Genomic DNA, 21,056 nt, shown 5'->3' on the forward strand with positions numbered 1-21,056 from the left:
CTCATGCTGCCTTCACAGCACATGGGGAATCAGAGAACTTCTGACAAGCGCTGCGTTTGATTGTTCACTTAATCACTGATGATTGCCTGAGTGCATAACATTTTAATGAATGTCTGAGTGTGTTGACAAGAAGTGGGGACACAACTTTGAAACCTTGTGAGATATGCACGTGTCATTGAAAATCAACTTTCATCTGATATGAGATATTGTTAAGTTTTTATTTTTACGAATAAAGCTCTTTTTAATCATTAAAAAATATTAGTATCCATTTTATTGCACATGAATGATTGAACCCTTCACTGTGGACATGCTGTTTTAGATGTAGTGGGAAGACAGTAAGTGTCAAAGATTTTCTATTATAATAATTAAATTAAATTGAAGGACATAATTGTGTTGAATACATTCTTACATTAATCCCTCATTACATCTACCTTTGAAAATATTGTTTTTTTGTTGTCATTTTTAAACCTAATAGCAGTTTCAACTCTTTCTAGAATCAGTGATACCTGAAAATTAGCAAACACTTTAAGTATTGTGACATTTTATTTTGAAGGTTGCTGCTTAAGAATAAACAAAAATTAAAAAATTAAAAAATATTAATTTTCCTGCTCAACACATGCATAGACAGACACATACCTCGTGCACTTGAAACCTGCAGGATTTAGTCTGTGACATTTTTCCTACGGACCCAAATGCACCATGGAGAGTTTACTCAGGGCTCTTCCTGGTTGTGTGGGCTCACACCTTCCAAGTACAGACCTCATGGAATGTGACGCACAGGTGCACTGTGATACATTCACCACTAGGTGGCACAGAAACACAGTCTCGTTCACTTCAATCTGTTGTGTCTGTGCTGTAGCTACTGTACTTGTTGTTACCCTCCATACCAGCTTAGCCAGAAGAGGTGTGTGTGTGTGTGTGTGTGTGTGTGTGTGTGTGTGTGTGTGTGTGTGTGTGTGTGTGTGTGTGTGAAAAAGTTAGACTATTACTTGGAGGTGATAAACTTGTGGAGCTGATCAGTCAAAGGTCATATGTAGAATCTGTCTGTGAGGAATATGATTCGAGTTTTGACCTCTTCAAGTTTGACCGAAATGCATCTGCTATAAGCTTTTTAATGTATCTGCAATCACATGCAGACAGCTGTAATAGAGTTTAGCTTAAATGTTAAATCGCTGTATCTGACTACACCAGAAGAAAAGCACCAACATATTGTGGATTGGCTCCAGAGGCTAATTCATCGTCAGGAGATAGCTGATGGCTTCAAGAGAGATGATTGATTGATGATCTAAAGAACAAAGTTTCCAAAATATCTACTAATTATAGAGGATCTAAAACATATATTCATCGGAAAATGATTTCCCATCAGATGATGTTACTTGATAAGTGACATCGTGCAGAAATCACAGTGAAGTACGAAAAATGCACGTTTCCATGTATCTCTGCATCCTAAAAATAAGGATTGTATGGAAAGAATTATTTCGTCATGACATCATCATGATGTCAGACAATGATGTCATATAATAGATTAATGTTTTTAACTTTTGCAACCAATATAATTTGAGACAAAATCTACAGCCTATTCAAATTGACCAATCATTCATCATCATATGGTATAAATGTAAATATGATGACATCATTGTGTCATTTTTACATTATAAAAGGTAGCATTGCCTGGAGTATAAACAATGTGCACAAGTTATGGCTCCCTACTCTGATGCTTTTCAAATTTTAGTTGTGATTTGTTTTTTTTCTAATCTGGACAAACTGATTCCTCAGGTTTCTTAACTTCATTGTAGTGACATCATCATATTCCCAGAATTAACGTGAGCCCAATTTAAACAAGATGGTTCTACAAGTAATAAACTGGTATCATCCTGTAGTATCCTCTTTGAAATGCATTTGTCAGCCTCATAAACCAACCATCACTAAATCAAAGAGAAGTCAGTCCCTCATGTCTTCATCCCTGACACCTGGATCTGACAGTTTAATCCGCCACACCTGGATTAAAGCGCCCTCCGCCTGCAGGGACAGTACTGTACCATGGCGGCCGTGGTCAGAAACAAAGCTCACTGACAGCGAGCGAAAGCTGAGTATCAGTCATGGATCAGTGTGGGCCTGCAGCAGCAGAGCAGGGGGCCTCTCCACGGAGGTATGAGCAGCAGAAAGCCTGCTGGCTGACATCAAATGGGGAAACTGCGCCTGGCTGTGCTGGATGAGGGCGGCCCCCAGTGAGTCCAGGTGTGTGTTTACAGAGGTTTCAGCCGCTCAAACGGAGATCAGGCCTACCAGAGATAAGATGGAGCTTCTTTTCACGGGAGGTGGGAATGTGGACAGTCAGTGACAACATGTGTCGGTGCCGTGACAGGCCGATTTGTACCGAACAGGCTCCTCGAGCACAGGTCACTGAGATGACGGTGAACTAGAAACGCTGTCCCATGCTACCACCACACATCTGTGTCCACATGGGAGCAAAACACAAGGTGCCTGGGTTGCTATGTTCCAATCCAGTTGCAATCGCACGTCTCTGGATCAGGTTTGAACGCTACTGCGAAAAAGCAGAACCTTTCAAATAAGACATACTTTACAAAAAAAAAAACACAAACTGATCAGTTGATGATAAAAACACAGTAAAACTAATCAAATATAAATAATGTTGTTGTGGATATTGATCATGGAGGCTGATCGTGGATTATAACACCATATGCCGACTCACATATATTACTATTATTGGTAAGATCTCTATCATTATAACTGTCATTACTGCTTCCGTCATCTCTGTCAGACATGTTCTTATGTATACAAAACACTGATACACCTCTTCATTTGGGTTAGATGCTGGTTTTTCTCATCAGTGTTGTAAATGTTGTCGTTTTGTTCAGTTACTCGCAGCATCTATTGCACTTCTGTCCGTCCCGGGATCCTCCCATGTGGCTCTCTGAGGATTCTTTTTGAGGTTTCTCCTAATCCTTGCTGAGGGTGGAGGGCAGAAGATGTTGCACCCTGTTTAAGCCCTTTGATACAAATTGTGATTTGTGAATATGAGTTATACAAATGGAATTTGATTGTTTGTTTGATTTGACTTTAAACAAGTTAGTGTTGGAGCACATGTGGTGAAGTGCTCCCTTCGCAAGGATCTTAAAAACCCAGACTTCCACCATTTTTACGTTCAACCCTGGGAATCACCAGGTAGCCTGAACCAGATGAACTAAGACCTCATAAGAATATCAGATAAGCAGGTCAGACAGGAATTGTGACTGTCATGGTTTTGTCTTCCTAGTGTGATTGAGTGTTTTCAGTTTAATTATTATTACCGCCTCGTGTTTCATGTTTATCCCTGTGTTTATGTTTGTTTATGAGTTGTGTCTGTGTGTCATGTTTGCCCACTGCCTGTGTTCTGTTTCCTGTTTTATTTTGTAGTTTCTGCTCCCAGCGTGTTTTCTTTCTTCACTTCCTGTCTCTGTGATTGCCTGCACCAGTCCTCATGTGTTCCACCTGTGTTCAATCGCCCCTGCCTTCCCTGTGTGTATATAAGTCTCTGTGCTTCCCCTTGTCCTTGTTGGTTCGTTGTCTTAATGTCTGTCTTATCCCTGTCGTTATGTTTCATCTCCTGTGCTCGCGTCCCCTGCTTCTTCTCGTCTCTTGTTAGCTCCCCCCGTGTGCTCTGTGTTTTTCAGTTTAGACTTTTTTGTGAGATTGCTCTGTTTGTTGTTTTTTCTCTGGACATTTTCCTATTAAAACGACACCTTTTGTTTAAACTCTGCATCAGCTTAACCAAACCTGACAGTGACGTAAAGAAATCCCATTTTTTAATCAATACTAACTGGAATGTAGTAGAGTTCCCTTAAATTCAATCAAGCTGAACAGATCCATAAATTATTCCCTGGCAAAGTTGTGAGAATTATACATTGGAGGATCCATTCTATTGAACAAGAAATTCCCCCTTTTGAATTTACTGGTCAAATTTTGCTCATTTATTTCCTCTGTCTAGTCTTAAGAATTTGTCAATGTTAAAATGTAAAGGATTTTCAATTCAAAATTGAGCAGCTAGACCACATCATAACACTTTTGTTCCTTTATTAGTCTATTTTTTTTTCAGAATTTGATCATTGTTCTACTCTAGTAAAGTAAAAAGTATTGAACGATGAGATGAATACACAGTATTTGTCCAGGCTCTGGGCAGGTTTGTTTTGTGGAGTTATGCTTCCAGAAAAGAATACAGGGCACTGACGTCTTATGGAGGAGTGCACTCCCTGATACAGTCACGACAGATCCTCAACTCTTTGTGTGTGTCCCACCTATTTATTTAGTTATTTTTCTGAGGAAGATAAATGTGTTCCATAAATGGCGACCTCCTCCAGCATGTGGGTGAAAATAATGATCTGACATTTCCCCTTAATGGACGTCTTTATTTCCGAGTGGCACTCGGCACAAACGGAGAGTGCTCGTTTCGTCAGCGCGACTTGTCTCTTCTGTTGCTGTGTTCGTCATATTTTTCCTCTACAGAAGCCACACTGCCTATTTGCTCCATCTGGCTCTGGAGATGATGTCCGGTGGTGGACACATGATGGGTAGAACACGACACAGGTGGAGGAGGTGCAGCGATGTTATTAATAACCTGTGTGGACAAGAATACAATCCTGTCTGAGCCAAACAACATGTTGAAACAGAAACAACCAATAACTGGATTGTGGAAAACGAATTGACAAAGGCTAGTGATGAAATATTCGAAAGAGTAGAACTCGAGGTGCAAACTTTGAAGGCACCAGAGTTTCAAACAATCATGCATTTCTGCCTTTTAAATGCAAGACCACCAAACGCCTGTGAAAATAACAGCTCCAGCAGAGAGTGGCGGAGGCCGGTGTTAAAATAATCCATCACCCGTCCTGCAGAAGCAACATCTGTGCTGTGATAATCTATGTGGGAGAGAACGGTCATACTGCCGTCCCTCGGCAGATATAGACGCATATCTCCACCCTGCCTACATGCTCCCGTTCAGTGAAATGACACAGCAAAGGATATTTCAAAACCTTCTATAAATATTAAAAACTACAAACTAAACAGTCACTTATCCTGAAAACGGATGATGAGCAGCAGAAGTCTTGGGGGGGATCTGCCCCCTCAAACGTCTCTGACACTGAACAGAGCTCATTCCTCTGACAAACTGTCAAAGTGCTTTTCATATCTGCTTTAGCCTGTTTCAAGCTCAAATTATGTATGTCAGGTTGCTGCTGATTTACATTATGTGATAAGATGCATAATAGTCAGTAAACATGATGGTGATAATGTAATCTTCCATGTCGGCCTCCCTCAGAGTCAGTCACAATCACACTTGTCCTAGCTACTGGATAAAGGTCCAGGCTGCCTACTCTTAGCCAATGTACTATTGGTTTGTATTCATATACATTTAGGACGTTTTGAGTCCAGACAGCCCCTTTGGTTTGCTGAGACTCTCACAGTTGACTAGGATGATGTCACCATGAAGTTAGCAGATAAGTTGTTGGTGCTGGTACATGTTGCTGAGTGGGCACTGGATGAAATCTTCTTTCATCCAACTTATTTTTAGAATACTTTGTTTCATGTTTTTAACAGTTCTCCCACCTATTCCCACCCTCGGTCTCATCCCATTGAAGTGTCTCCCAGAAAAGGCTCCCCTGTTGTTGCAGCCATACCAGACCTACATTGTCATGGTTACAATAATAAATGTGTGGTTAAGGCTCATGGATTTGGGCACAAAAACAACTTGGATAGGTTTAGGAAATGATCATCATCAAAGTAAGTGCTTTCCGAATGTAAGACAATCTGTCGTCATGGTTACAGTAATAAACCTGCATCTTAGGTTGAAGAGCAGATATTGTTAACACACCAGTGACTGTGGGTTTTGAAAGGAGAAACAAACAGAGGTCTCCTGTGTAAAAGTATATATTTACCCATCCATCTACCCTTACCGCCTCATTAAGTAGTCCTATTCATGGAGTGCCTCAAGGGTCTGTTTTCGGTCCGATTTTATTTTCTATTTACATGCTACTGTGAAGTCTTTTAACTCCATGTTTTGATATATATTTTTGATTTGTTATGCTGATGACACTCAGAAGTGTATAGACTCTGTGAGAAGCTCACATCATCCTCACATGTTTTTGTTTTTATAGTACATCGACACCGGCATCGGCCGTTATCACCAGAAACCCTCATAACACCTTCTTCGGTGTCTTCTATGTGCGTGGCACTGCTTTTTCATCCTGACTAATTGGATTCTATTTGTTTTTACATTTTTGCGTCTGTTTTGTGTTCTCCTGCTGTGCTCTCACAGCAGCTCCTTCGGATTAATATATACAAGGGGGCCAGACGGAGAAAGTCTGGAGGATCTCCAGAGAATCTCTGGAGTTTTTAAGACACATATTGGTACAGTAAATGTTGTTGGCTCCTTTTTAACAACTGACTTTAATCTCCCACAACTCCCCCTTGTCAACAGGATTATAGTAAGAAAGCTAGATAAATTATTTTTGGTGAGTCTGCTGTTGTGGTTGCGTTTTTCAAAGCAATCATTGCTGTTTGCAATGAGGCGCTGCAGTGAAACACAGGTTAACCACAGAAACACGATGAAGACATGCATCTGAACATGCAAATTATTTCCCCTCCACTCTCCTGGCCATCTTGGAAAATCATTTTAAAATACTCTGCACGAACACAAAAACATCACTCTTCATTTTGAAGATATTTACTAAATCACAGATTGAAATGCTGACATTATAATTCATAACAGACTCAACTGCCCATGTTGCCTTGCTCTGTTAGAAGTGTCACTTACCTATTGATAAAAACTCATTTTTAACTCATTACGTGCTTTAATTTGCTTTATATGTCAAAATGTTCGTTTTGTAAATGCCAGTTTTTTCTTATTGGTTTATAGAGAACCATTAACATACTCTTTACAATCACAATTCACAATCTGTTTGCAACAACAAATTTCATACAAATGATGACAAATACTCAAATGAAATAGATGTGTCCAGTGCATTATGCTGTGGATGTCTACGTACATATCCGACCTCATCCTGACCAGTTTTTAAGATTCACACTGTTTTCTTTTCATACAAGATTTAGTCTTTGATTCCAAACAGCGAAACTGTGCACGACTGGAGGCTGACATTCAATGATTATACCTTTCTGGAGAAACTACAGATAAGGCCCCAGCAGAATTTCCTCTGAACTTAGTGGACCCCCTGAAGGAGCCTGTGCCCCAGGTGGTGCAGAGGGAAGTAAATCCCTCAGGAAATCCTCTCTTCCATCTCCAGCATTTCTGCAGAACGACGTTGATCCAGAGGAAAGTATAACTGGCAGCTCAGCTGGTCCCGTCGTCCACAGTGTTTACAGCTAATGGAAACATGCAGCTTATCAGCGCGTTATGTAAAAAGAGGAATGCCAGGGGGGCTGTGGGCCTCAGAAGTCTGCAGTTATTTAACTGCCATACCTGCACATGTTATATCCATGGGACTCTTTTTCCCATCTGGACCCACTTCACAGGAAATGATCAATTTGAAATATTGTGAATCAACACTTGTTACTTCAGAAGCCCTGTGATAGACTTGAGGAGAAAAGATGGGGTCAGATGTGGACTTGCAAGGGAACCTACCAGACCTGACAAAAACCTAAATTACAACTAACTACTACTTTCTAGTTAGACGCGTTATGTACAAGCGAAGTGTTGTGCAGCCCATCCAACCTCTATGGCTGCGGTGAAGCTGAAGCACTACATTGTCCCTTGTGCAGAGGAAGAGGAACTCCTCTTCTTAGCAGCTGTCCTGAAGCATTCAGGGAGGGATGCACTTGCCTGTGCCGTAACCACGTGCTGAAGGTAAAGGGGTGGCGTGCATAGTGCATGCCCATTGAAGTGGGGACAGGGGCTTTGCAGATAAGTCACTGTGCAAAGCATGCAGGCTCCTGGGCATCAGCAGCATAAGGATGAGGAAGACTAGTCAGAAGAACTTCAAAGAAAGTTCAGAGGTTTTGGAGATCCTCTGGAGTTTCTCCAGCTGAGGTGCATGTGCGATCGCAAATGTCCGAGTTGGAGCCTCTGGAGTTCCTCTGCAGGACGTGTCTGAAAACAACTTCAGATACGGACTGAGAACTAATCACTCCTGGTCGGCTCGTCTTAGTTAGTTACTATCAGTGATGATGTGTCCAAGTGTATCAGTAGATGCATCAACCTTCTTGTATGTCCCCATCTTGTACGCATGAAATCTGAAGTGACAGTGGTACCAGAGGAAAGGTCAGGGGTCACCCGAAAAATAAAGAATAATTTTCTTGAGACTGTGATTATATAAAGAACATTTCAAAACAACTTGGCGTTTGACCACAAAGGGCTGAATGGACAATGAGAAAATTTGCGATCATTTCACTTTTCACTGAGATAGTCAAGAATTCATCCCCGTGATCTAATTTGACTTTTTTGTTGACCAACAAAATAATAAAACAGCAATTTGACCTTCATGTTGGTAAATTCAATTTTTAACTGAATATTTCACTAAATAAGTCAAATGCAAAAAAAGAAAGAATCAGAGACCTTCTCTTTAGTTTGTGTCAGGTGCTTACCCTCAGCCCTGACTTCACATATTGGAACAAAGACCTGAGGAAGTAGGTAATGGGCAGGTCCACAGAAAGCAAGGGGCTGGGAGTCAGTGGTGCTGTATTATCTGTAAATATAATCTGTAATTCACTGAACAGATGATTAGCCTGTTTGTCAGAATTTCAAAGAAAGTTGGAAAGTCCCATTACTTTTGTGTCGTGTCTATTGTCCACTGAACCGTTTAAAGCAGGATAACATTTCCCCTCTATACTTTCCATGCAGCTCCATCAACCATCTCATGAACTCGTCAGTCTAGTTAAACTAGTTCCACCTCCAGCAGTATGTGAGTAAAATGCTCATTATAGAGTGAAAGTCAAATCAAAGTCAACTTTATTGTTGGACAGAACATATAAGTACGCAACATAATAAGTACTCAGAACAAAGTACACAGTACGACATGGTATGCAGTCATAAGGTACACGTTGGATTGGATGAGAGTAGTGCAAACTGGAATAGTGCAAGAGACACCTGCAGTTTTTAGAATTGATTTTAACATCATCTGCTTGGTTTATAAATTACTTAGTGGCCCTAGTTCCTCATCCCTTATTCCCCTGCTCTTCAATCTGCTAAGCAGCTGTCGCTCTGTGTACCCGGGACAAGACAGAGGGTGGTAGAGCTGTCGCTGGCTCGAAATGACCTTCCTTTATCAGACGAGCTTTACCTCAGTGCTTATAAAAGGCCTCTGAATTAGACATCTCACCCATTATTCTCTTGCATTAACTGTGTAAACTTGTATTTGCACCATGTTTTACTGTTTTTATGTCACCAAAGCTCTTAACCTATTTTTAAGTTATATAAAAAGTTAATAATAAGTTAATTATTATGATTATAAATATCATATAATGATGAGTTTTTAATACAGGGATTTGACTTGTATAGGGGGTTTGCAGCTTCTATGGCTGCATATTTCTCATTATGATTTACTGACTTAAACCAGAATTCAACAAACTGTTGACTCAGTCTATCCTACAGTCTGATTCTGACACTGGGAGGAGGAGGAAGAGGAGGAGGAGGGTCGTGCAGCTAATTGAGGGGCCGCCCACTGGCCAGCATGCAGCAGACTCCAGCAGCTCTTCCCCTGCAGGTCATCAGCTCTGTGGCTCTTTACCTCCTCGGCTCCTCAGAGTGATGACATCTGAGGGAGATCACTGCTCCGGACACTGAACTGGTTTCCACAGCCAACATGACTGAGATGAAGATTGCAGTGCTGGGCGGTGAAGGTGTTGGCAAATCAGGTAGGACAGCTGGGACACATGTTACTGAACATAAGTCAGACAAGTTTGTTTAATTTAATGGACCTCACCTGACTGTCTGTACCTGTCTGTCTCCATGTACCTGTCTGTTTGTACCTGTCTGTGTGTCTGTCTGGACCTGTCTGTCCATCCGAACTTGTCTTTCTGTCTCTAACTGTTTGCCTGTCCACCTGCCTGTCTGTACCTGTCTGTCTCTGTTTGTCTGTCTGTACCTGTCTGTCTGTATCTGTCTGCAGCTCTCATCGTCCGGTTCCTCACCAGGCGTTTTATTGGCGAGTACGCATCATCCTCAGGTAATAAACTAATTCATGAATTATCTGTGTTTAAATACTAATACTAATTACTTGTCCTTTTTGTCCATTATTATCCAAAATGATTCAATAAAAAAAGAAAATTTAATAAATAGTTAAATGTACAGGGAGAAGACTTGGATATATTGTGAACATATTTAATTTCATTTGACTTTTTTGTCTCCAAGTCTTCTACTGTAGTTATGTATAGGCAAGTTTAAAGTTGTATAGAATAACCTTTGAATGATTCTCGATGAAAATATTTCTTTAAAAATGTCCAAAATGATCATTTTAAATGTACAGTAACTATTCTAACCATGTCAGGACACATGTCAACGTGGGGATCCAGATGGAAATCCTAGAGTTGGAACAGTTTGCTGCACAGCATAACATGCCAAATTAAATTAACTCGACAGGCAATTGTATTTTTCATGTGCAAAACATGAAGTTTATACAAAGACTAATCCTGCTTAATAGTAATGTGCAAAAAGTTACCTTTTTACTTGCTTACTACATCTACTTTTTCCAAGTCGATCCGTGAATGATGCATGTCCTGCTTTAAATCAAGACACTTTACATAGAAGGTCAAGACCTTAAAAATGATAGAGAAGCCCAACAGTCCCCACAATGAGCAGCACTTTATTCATTCTTGTATCAGATTGTTCCTGGTTGACTTCTAACTGCAGCTCAGTTTTCAGAACAGAGCCCTAAAACTCTCTGATCCATTCATCTCTTCTTATTTTTGAATCTGCCACCGTCTGCTCTGAGGAGCCACGCTCCATGAAAGGTCATGTGGCCTGCACAGAAAGTGACTCAACACTGTTCTTAGATAGAGGCTCAATATGCCTTTTTGTTTTCCTCAGAGTAATCTGGTTTCATGTGATCGTGTTCCCCTCTGAGTGTGTCACCGTTTTGTCTTCGGTCCAGATCAGATCAGCAGAGCCGAGAGTGGCTGCTTCGGAGTCTGTGTTTACCTCTGGCCTCAGTTACATGATTACACGTGAAACTTTCTGGCCTGATTAAACTATCTACATTCAACTGAGAGCACACATCAGTGTTGTTGATTTGGCTCCACAGTTTATTCGATAATGCACTTTGCCATTAAGAAGGTGCAAGGCTTCAGCCAGTGTTTTTTGAGCCTCACCACTTCTTAGCAAAGGGTCATAAACTCTGTACAAACAGGTTGTCACACAATGAAGGGTTTCACAGATACAGTGCATAGCAATAAAGAGACATTAGTTTCACTGTTGGTGACACACGCATGGTTCGTGATCTACAAATACAGACAAAATATACAAAAGCGTGTGATTGTTTGCGAAGGATTATTTTTCATCCAAAAGTGCATCATCCAATTAAAACATCAAGTATTAAAAAGTAAGCTTACATTACACTCTTTTATTCTGTGATTGTCTTCCACAGAGTGCGTGTACAGGAAGTGTCTGTCTGTGGATGGGAGGCAGGTTCACCTGGAGCTCTATGACCCCTGCTCTCAGGTGAGTTCATGGAGGAACAGAGTCTCAGGATTGTTAGAGTTAGTATTATTTATGAGGTCTTTTTGCACAAACAAATCCAAGCACAGGAGAAAATAAGATCGAAGACCAGAGGAGAAATCCAAAAGCAGATGTGTAACGCGCACACAGAAGTAACTTGAGGACAAGAGCTGAAGCTGGAGCGCAGAACATCTGTCCAAGCAACAAAATATCTGAGTGCAAGCGCACAATTCGAGCTCAAGCTGAGCAAATCTAAGCACAAGCAGGGTCTACTTGAGTGCGAGCATTACAAAAATCAATCATGAAATCAATAAATCCTTCTCTAAAACTGAAAGACCACACACTTGAATAAAGAGGTGAGGTGGCACAGTGGTAGAGTCCTGGATAGTGGTATAGAATTGAGAGGATTGGTGAATTGTTGTTGTGTTTTGACTCTCATGGCCTCCATATAATTCCGGCTGTATGTTTGAAGGTGTTGTCATGCTACAGAATGTAATTTCAGGCTGATCGGACGCCTGTGTCATGATAGATAAGAACCTACAGGGGGCACTTGGAGCTGTGCGGCCAAGTCCTCTCGCTGCAGTCATTCCAATTGTGTGATTGAAACATAAAGCAAAACCCCGTCAGTATCATCCATCTTAGTTTGCAGAGCCAGTCATGCATGTGGCCGTCCTCAGCTGAACCACTGTCCAGTCTCAGGTCCATTCATCTGAGTTAGATATCAAGGCAAATTTGAAAGTCCCCTCACAACCACAAACTCTAAACCCCCTTTAAAGTATTTATATTTACTCGGACAGTTGGACTTCCGCAAATTCTTGTGACCACAAAATGTAACATTCATGTTTTGTATGTATTGACTTGATTCGATATCATTAAACTGTGTTTGTCTCTGTTTCAGGCCTGTGAGGGTAAGTCTGCTTTAAAGAGCCAGATCCACTGGGCTGATGGGTTCATTTTGGTGTACGATATCAGCGACCGCTCCTCCTTCCTCGCCGTCAAAGCCATCGTGCACCTGATCCGAGAGCTGCACCGGGGATCTGCCAAAAGGTGTGGACCAAGATCACTGTAAAACTACCTCCGCCCAAGGTTAAAGCCCAAACTAGCAATAGTAAAAAGGGACGAGCTGAGAATTTCCAGAATCTGCTCCTTTAACTGGATGTTCCCCAAATTTTAACAAGTTCCTTCTTGTCCCATCCTTTAACCAAGATTAGTGGAAATCTGTCCAGTAGTGCATCTAAACAGTACTTGTGAGCAGAGTGTCCCATATTTCAAAATGTAAAAGTGATGCACAGATACGCCTGTGACCCTGCTCTGCTTCTCTTCTTCCCGCAGGGACGTAGACTCGCTCATATTTTTGGTGGGCAACAAACAGGACCTGTGCCACATGCGAGAGGTGCAACGTGAAGAGGGTCAGCGTCTCGCCGCCGAGTTTCACTGCCAGTTCCACGAGCTGTCGGTGGCTGAGCACTACCAGGAGGTGGCGCTCATATTCTCCAAGATGGTGCAGAAGGCCAGTCTGGGCAGCAAGGCCAAGGAGCGCAGGAGACGCCCGAGCGGCTCCAAGTCCATGGTCAAGCTCATCAACAACGTCTTCGGCAAGAGGAGGAAATCGGTGTGACGAGGACAGCTGTCAGTCAAGACTGGGACCAATGGCTTCATACCTTCATCATGTTTAGTGTTGCTGTTGATTAACATTGAACTGACTCACAGTGTAGAGGTGTAGCAACTGTCAGAATTAGTTTGGAGTGGGGGGGGGGGGTTAACCAAAATGTTCCCACATCACTTTCTAACTTTTTCTCTCACTTGATCACTGATCATGATTGGACCAATATTGTCACATGACACATGCGGTTGTACGACAAAACGTACACTGTAGCTTTCCTTAGCGTTAAATGATTAACATGTGTTTAAGTGTTGGTGTACTGCGGTTCCTTCGTCCCATATCGTGATATTAGATTGTCGTGGTTTGTATCCGGGTTTAGTCTTCAGTTTCAGAATCATTACAGCTCTAGTGTGCAAACAGCTGTCAGCGTGATAATGCAGTAATACACAGCTCGTATTTACTTTATGACCTGCTTCCTGCTTCCTGTAGCTAATTCATACTTTTAATCTTTGAGATCCTTGGAAGTCTTTTAACGTGGGACGTCTCCTGGATCGTATCAGTCAAAGAAACCAAACTTAGGGAAAAAGTTTGTAACATTTAAATCAAGAGAAACAAATGAAGTTAAAGCTATATGATGTGTGACTTAATGTCAGCGTTGCCAGATCGGTAATTGTTGAACTATCGAACCAGAAGCTTAAAAGGAAAATGATCTTACTCGACCTGAGTAGGGATGGAGCACTGAATACCGACGTTTCGAAGCTGTGTCGAGGTTTAAGTGTACAGAAACGATCATTTTCAATGCACAAGGCTCTTATTTTGAAACATGTGACAGAAAAGACTTGTGTTAAGCTTGCGAAGGTGTCACGCCGCGATGGTCACATTCGTAATCCCAAGCTTGATTGGCTGAAAAGACATCATGTCCAATTTCAATTAAGGTGAAGTCTGACGGTGGATAAATCTTGATTAGATCATGTCATGGTATATAATGTAGATGTTTTTGCATCAAACACAGAGGTCCAAAGGAACTTATAATGCTTTTACTTATTTTCTGTCAAATATGTATTGTTACAATATTCCATATCCATATTAAACATGGACAACTCCTTCCTTAATAAGCTGACATCAGCCCTTCAGCTCGATCCCCCACATTGGAGCAGTGTTATAGATAATAATGTGCTGCAGCATACAAATAACCAGCTGTTCAGGTTTATTATACAGTCGCTTGTTGACATATGTTGTGGTCACTGGGTTGAGCCAGATTCAAATTTTTAAAAAACGCTGATGTTTTACAGCTCATTGGGCATTTTAGCTGAATTCCAACACATATCTACTAACTGGAGCATATATAGAAACATGTTTGTGTATATATATATATTGTGTTTGAAAGAATAAAGCCACTGTTATGTCACATAATAACCAGGTAACAGGTGTATTATTTACTAAGACCTGATACTTCACTTCACATCCTTGTAGTTATTCATCATCACCCAGCCAATGCTAATGTCTTATTAATGATAAGTGATGATGAGTAGGGAATATACATTTGCTCTGTCCATCGACTGCAACTCGCTGTTAAGTTCTGTCTGTGTGTGTGTGTGTGTGTGTGTGTGTGCGTGTAATGTAAGAAGCTTGTTGTCGCCAAATAAAAACAACTTCTGTTTTAGTCTGTAAATCATTTTTTAAAGTTTTGTTACAGAAATATGTGGACATGGTGGGACCATTGGACACAGTGGAGTTGAATAGAGCAGCGTGCAGTAAATAGCGCTGCAAATTCCCATTACTACCATCAGACCGACTGTCATGGTTTTGTCTTCTAAGTGTGATTTTTGCCTCTTTATGAAGAGTGTTTTCTGTTTAATTATTACCTCGTGTTTCTTGTATATCCCTGTGTTTATGTTTGTATGTGAGTTGTTTCGGTGTCGCATGTTTGCCCACTCCCTGTGTTCTGTTTCCTGTTTTATTTTGTAGTTTCTGCTCCCAGCGTGTTTTCTTTCTTCACTTCCTGTCTCTGTGATTGTCTGCACCAGTCCTCATGTGTTCCACCTGTGTTCAATTGCCCCTGCCTTCCCTGTGTGTATATAAGTCTCTGTGCTTCCCCTTGTCCTTGTCGGTTTGTTGTCTTAATGTCTGTCTTAATACCTGTCGTCTTTGTTGTAATCTCCTGTGCTTGTCGTAATGCTTTTCGTATGCCTTGTCTCCCGTGCTCCCGTCTTCTGCCTAGTAGTAAGTTCCTCGTGTTTTCCCCGGTGTTCTCTTAGTTGTTTTTCAGTTTATATTTTTGGAGATTCCTCTGTTTGTTGTTTCTCTCCAAAAGACATTTTTGTTTGATACTCTGCTTCTTGGTCCAACCTGACACCGACCACAGACGTGTTTACATTGATATTGGCTTCTCTTCTTGTAGATGATAGATCATTAAAGTGGGAATGTGGATTTTATTCATCTATTATTGAACAAACGCAAACCTCAGGATCTTACAAGAGTCATGATGTTCAAAAATATTCAGATCTTTTACTCTAGTAAAAGTACATTTCCAACACCTCATTCCTACATTTCCCATAATGCAACCCATTACTTTTCTTTTTTAATGTAAGTCCTTACATTTCAAGTCAAATGAATTGGAATCACTCAGCAACCGTTATTTCAATTTCTGTGACTTCCCCTGTGCACGACGGCAAACTTACCAATGAGACGTGACCTCAGCCAGCAGTGCAGAACCAGTTCAGTTGCGAAACCAGTTCAGTTGCGAAACCAGTTCAGCTGCAGAACCAGTTCAGTTTAGGAACGATCTGAACGCATCATTGCAAGTTTGTAAACTCAGTACAACACATTTCTGCCCGACTTGGTGAGAAAGTAAAGTGTTTCCATGGAGAGAACGTTGAACCCGACACTGTGTTTGGCCTCAGCAGGTCCGAGTTGCGTTCAGTCTCTGTGGGAGCTTATCTATCATGAGCTGAGATCACGTTGGAACTCCAGTTTCACATTCCAGCCCTGAAATGTCCCCAGTTTGCTTTGCGTCTTGAAATCGAGTTGTCAAACAAACAGAGGAAGTAAGTGTGCAGGAGGTGAGAGCCGGGAGGGACTCCTGACATCAGAGTCACATTCAGACTCAGAAAGTGAAATTACATGTGTGCTGAGCAAAAACTACCACAAATCCAACAGCTGCTTTGACTAATGTCTGCTATTATACTATATGATGCATTATTTTATATTTTCTGGTAAAATTGTCCCCACAATGCAGTATTATAGAGAAACTCACAACGAGCAAGCACTTGGTGACAGCGGAGAGTAAAAACTCCCTTAAATAACATAAGAATCTGTAAAAAAAAAATCTTTCATTAATACTTTGAGCAGCATTGCTGATCAATGTCATCACAGCTGAATGACAGACCTGCTACATGATTCCATTGACTGTAAATAAAGATGGACGACACGTCTCCACTTCCTCCCACTATCCAGGAATGAAGATAAAATAATCTTATACTCTGCAGTAGCGATCGGGGAAAGGAGCAATGGCATCGAGGTCCCGCCGATATATAGCTAAGTAGTAACTAGCTAAGATAACATAAACCATCTTCTAGAAAAATGTATTTAATGTCTACTTTGACTTTTTACTTTGGTTCATGTCCCATCTACTAACATGGAGGAAGCCAGAATTATGACCCATGTGGCAGCCAGCCACCGGGGGGGATTGAGATGATTTGGCTTCACTTTGGGGAGCAGTCAAGTCCTCCATCTTTATTTATAGTCTGTTTCTGCTACCAACACTGTAACTTGGTCAGTGTTTACTCAGTTATCTGAGGAGAACAGGCAGGTGGGATGTTCCAGATGTGAGGTCCCTCCGGGCTTTATTCAGCCGACAGCTAATAACCAGATGATTCTGTGAACCTGCTCCGTGGAACAAGCTGCAGGGCATGAAGGGTCCTCAGTGGTGTTGTTCACCTCATCTCCCCGTTACAGCAGCTCCACCAGCTCTGAGCTGCTGAAACCCGGGTGAAGCACATCCAGCTCCAGCTGCAGGCTCCACAACATGTGGAAGAGAGAAGAAGCCACGTTAATGAACTCAAATAAAACACTTAACTTATATAAGCATACAGGCTGGTGTAACAGGAATCTGCAAACCTACACTACCCTTTTTTTTGTTTTTATTTAAAGTCATTTCTTTCACATTTGAAAGAAAATGGATGAATGACTTCTTTAGTTTTTTATAAACTGGCCGTGATTCATTTAAAGATGAATGTACATTATATCCAGACTGTAATGCAAAGAATAAACAGGCAAACTACAATGTTTTTCTTCAGGTTTGGGACAACTCCAGGCTAAATGTGTGTTTTACTTGGAAACAACCAGAGGTTCAGGACATGGGGTGTTGAACTAATCAAACTAATTGAATTAAATGAAATTATTTTACAATAACTTTATATATTAGTACTATTATTGTTCACTTTCAGCCCATTTTAGCTGTAGCAGAAACAGCAGAGAAACCAGTCTTGTTCCTTGGGTCAACATAAGTGATGAAAAGCTTCCGTCTGTCACTCAACACTCACACAGGTAAAGATGAGGAGGAGGGGTGGGGGGGGGTCTGTACATAGATCATATCTAAATCCAGGTTGGGGAGGGGGGTGGGGGGTCGAGAGGCTCTGGAATCTTTTAGATGTTGGTGAGAAGAACAATGTCATACACCTGGCTCTGGTTAAAGAGCTTTCTGTGGGTCCAGCAGCTGAAGGCCTCCAGCCTGATAGACCCCCCCCCCCACACCCTGCCCCCCTCCGTGTTATGACAGTGGATTTAAAATCAGCTCTGCGTGCGGTGGCTCCTAAGCCGTTCCAACCGTTAGAAATCCCCCCCCGACTTTCTCTCTCACATTACTCTGCAGATCCTCCTGACGGACGGCTCAATGGGAACCACCTGCAGCCCAACACACATGGAAGTGCTGCTCTGCCGTGTCCATAGAAACCTCCACTGTGAGGAAACGAGCATGAAGACATGAGGGTGTCTGCGAATCCTTGACATGTAATATCACAATATGTGGTACTAGTTATAAGATAATATAACTCTTCTTCTTCAGAAACTTAGGAAGATGCATTTAAGATGTTTTAATTCCTTCTACGGCTCTCAAACTTTTCAACTCCTGTGAAAACGACACAACAGATGATGTATGTTGGGATTAATAATGCTGCTTTTAGCCGTCACCTCCTTATGTAAAGTCTTAGTAATGGTCATTCATCATGTAGACAGGAGAGCTGCTCTGAGGCTGAGAGGCTTACAGGGATTCTGTGTCTCATGAAATACCTCAGGTACCTTTTAAATACACAGAATAAAGACAATGACACATTTTTATAGATGTTCTCCTAGTTCTGATCTAACCATTTTATGTTTAATTTAATTGTCTTAACTCTTTTCTCATCTGTAACTCTGCTCTAAGGTTGTGTCATCTTCAAATAGCTTATTTCTTGTTTCTTATTGTTTGCCTTCAATGTTTAATTTTTACCTTGTAAAACAACTTGTAACTGTGTTTTGAAAGTTGCTATAGAAATAACGTTTATTATTGTAAATAAATGATTCGATTATAGATAAGTGACAAAATTACAGCACAGAAACATAGCTGCACCAGTGTGTGTTTCTACATGATGCAGGAAGACAATCCATAATGTAAAAGCCTTTCTGTCACTGCTGTAGTTTATATATCAGACAAACGGAGTGAATGAAAGATCCTGTGAAAACAGAGAACAGAGTGTGGGTGAATCAGAGAAATGCATCAGTGCGGAGAAATGTATTCCAGGCTAATCTCATGCCCCCCCCCCCACACACACACACGCTGCGAGGGTCACAGGCTGCACATGACGCAGACACAGTGAACAGACGTGAGGGAAGTAACACAAAGAGAAACACTGACACGTCACAGACACAATGGAGGTGGTGCGTTCATGTGAGTGTCGGGGGGGGGGGTCGAGTGAGAGTGACGGGAGATAACTAATGACACAATCACATACGTCAGTCACACTCTGATCTCAGAGGTGGTGAAGTGAAGTTTATCCAAAAGGAAAATGGAAAAGCACAAACTTTCAGACTCGTACTGAGGTGGAAGCATTTGGACACAGTTTTCTCCAACTTTCAAATGTTTTTCTCTCAGCTAAAAGGAAGTGATGAAAGAAGTCGTTCCATAGTTTCACATCCCACTTTATCATAGCACCATAAACAACATAGACGTATCGACAGTCTCGCCCATTCCTTGGGCAAGGCACAATTGCCCCTCGCAGCTGTGCCGACATGTTTAGACTGATGTGTGATAGAGAGAGTGCTGCACATAGATGCACCGTATGAATGTGTGTGAATGGGTCAATGGATATATGAATATATAATTACAGAGGATTTCTCCCTCATTCTACTGACAACACAAACAGAGAAGAGCCAGCTTAGACCTGTCTGCTAAACCTTAGCATTGGTGCGTGAAGGTGCAACAGGGAGAAGAGTGTGGAGCATGAAATCACAATCATAAACTGAGGCTGATATCAAATGCAGTGCAGTTGTGCAACATTCATAATTTTTGTCTTAATTTATTTTAGATTTTTTATTTATCAATTCAACATTTGCAACGACAAACCAGAACTTGTACCATATTCATCATGGACAGTTCACACACAGAATAAAGGTTCATTCTTCATCCCAAGTCGTGGCGTAGATTACGTTCTACATTCGTGCATTACATAGACTACAAAGAAAATATATAGTGAATGATAAAGGATGGATGTTAGACCTATATACTATCCTACTATTAAAATGTCAATACACTTTTTTGCCTTGCACTTTCTGTGACAGCTCCTCGCAGCCTCCTCAGCACCACTGACTTCCAGCATCCTTGGTTGTTGCTGAGTTTAGCTCCATGTGTGGCTTCAGGATTCAGTTCAGTAAATTTCAGGATATGTGCTGTTAGGAATCCTCAGTAACTCATTATAAATCATATATATGTCACTTTAAATGGTCCATTTCTGGTTTCACATATCAGCTACAAAAAATACCATGATGATTACCATTAATGTTGCAATAAATGGTTAGAAGCACCTGAATTAAAACTGTGTCATGGACGCGGAAAAAAATATAAATAGCTGTTTTTATATTTCCTTGTGCCACCCTCGGGAAAAACTGTGTTTTATGCTTTTAGCAAAGTAAAACTATCCTGTGATATTATTCCTTTGACAAATTTAGAATTGGCTCTGGAAAAATTACATCTTTTCCAATATATTAAGTTTATAATTGTCAATTGTCCCTGCTGTCCAACAGGGACGCTGTTGAGCTTTATCAGGATGCACTGCAGTAGTTTATAAGATTTGTCTTTGCCTCCACCCTGTGTTCATAAAGCGGTACTGCAGTTTGGACAGAAGCAGTGATGGAGGTGTGAGGACTGAAGTGACCACCGACCATCATCTGTCTTCTAAAATAGAAACCTAATCACTTCCTGTTCTCTGCAGTCCACATATAGAAGCGCTGAATATTTAAAATATCCTCATTAGCGTGACACTGGCCTGAGCCACCGCTCAGTTAAACATAGATTTATATCAAACATCTTCAGATTTGTGAATTTACCCTCGAAACATATTTCTAATGTCATGTGGTTTAGTTTATTTCTGTATTTTGGACTGATAAATGATGGGTCAGCCGTTTACTGTGTGAGGATGAATGACACTAAAAGTAAACTTCCAACTTGATGTAATGTGACTTTTTATTCTTCCTTTATTCCTCTTTGTTCTAATGACCTTTCACTTCCATTTCCAACAATCTTTTGTTGGCCTGAGTGAACAG

At 41.1% G+C, this 21,056-nt stretch overlaps 1 protein-coding gene across 1 annotated transcript; it reads left to right on the top strand.

Moving 5' to 3' along the window:
- Positions 1–9,595: 9,595 nt before the first annotated feature.
- Positions 9,596–14,435, top strand: rergla (RERG/RAS-like a). The gene is made up of 5 exons (XM_034578383.1): positions 9,596–9,858; positions 10,113–10,169; positions 11,586–11,659; positions 12,555–12,703; positions 12,989–14,435. The coding sequence occupies exons 1-5, from the start codon at positions 9,807–9,809 to the stop codon at positions 13,272–13,274; spliced, it is 618 nt and encodes a 205-aa protein (XP_034434274.1). The 5' UTR covers positions 9,596–9,806; the 3' UTR covers positions 13,275–14,435.
- Positions 14,436–21,056: the final 6,621 nt, after the last annotated feature.

Source organism: Hippoglossus hippoglossus, chromosome 23 (assembly GCF_009819705.1).
Source record: "Hippoglossus hippoglossus isolate fHipHip1 chromosome 23, fHipHip1.pri, whole genome shotgun sequence".
Lineage (NCBI taxonomy): Eukaryota > Metazoa > Chordata > Actinopteri > Pleuronectiformes > Pleuronectidae > Hippoglossus > Hippoglossus hippoglossus.

Excerpts from the sequence above, each read along its gene's own strand:
- rergla (XM_034578383.1), top strand. The coding sequence starts at position 9,807 with ATGACTGAGATGAAGATTGCAGTGCTGGGCGGTGAAGGTGTTGGCAAA. Across the intron at positions 9,859-10,112 it reads TGAAGGTGTTGGCAAATCAG|CTCTCATCGTCCGGTTCCTC; the intron begins GTAGGACAGCTG and ends ATCTGTCTGCAG. Across the intron at positions 11,660-12,554 it reads TCTATGACCCCTGCTCTCAG|GCCTGTGAGGGTAAGTCTGC; the intron begins GTGAGTTCATGG and ends TCTCTGTTTCAG.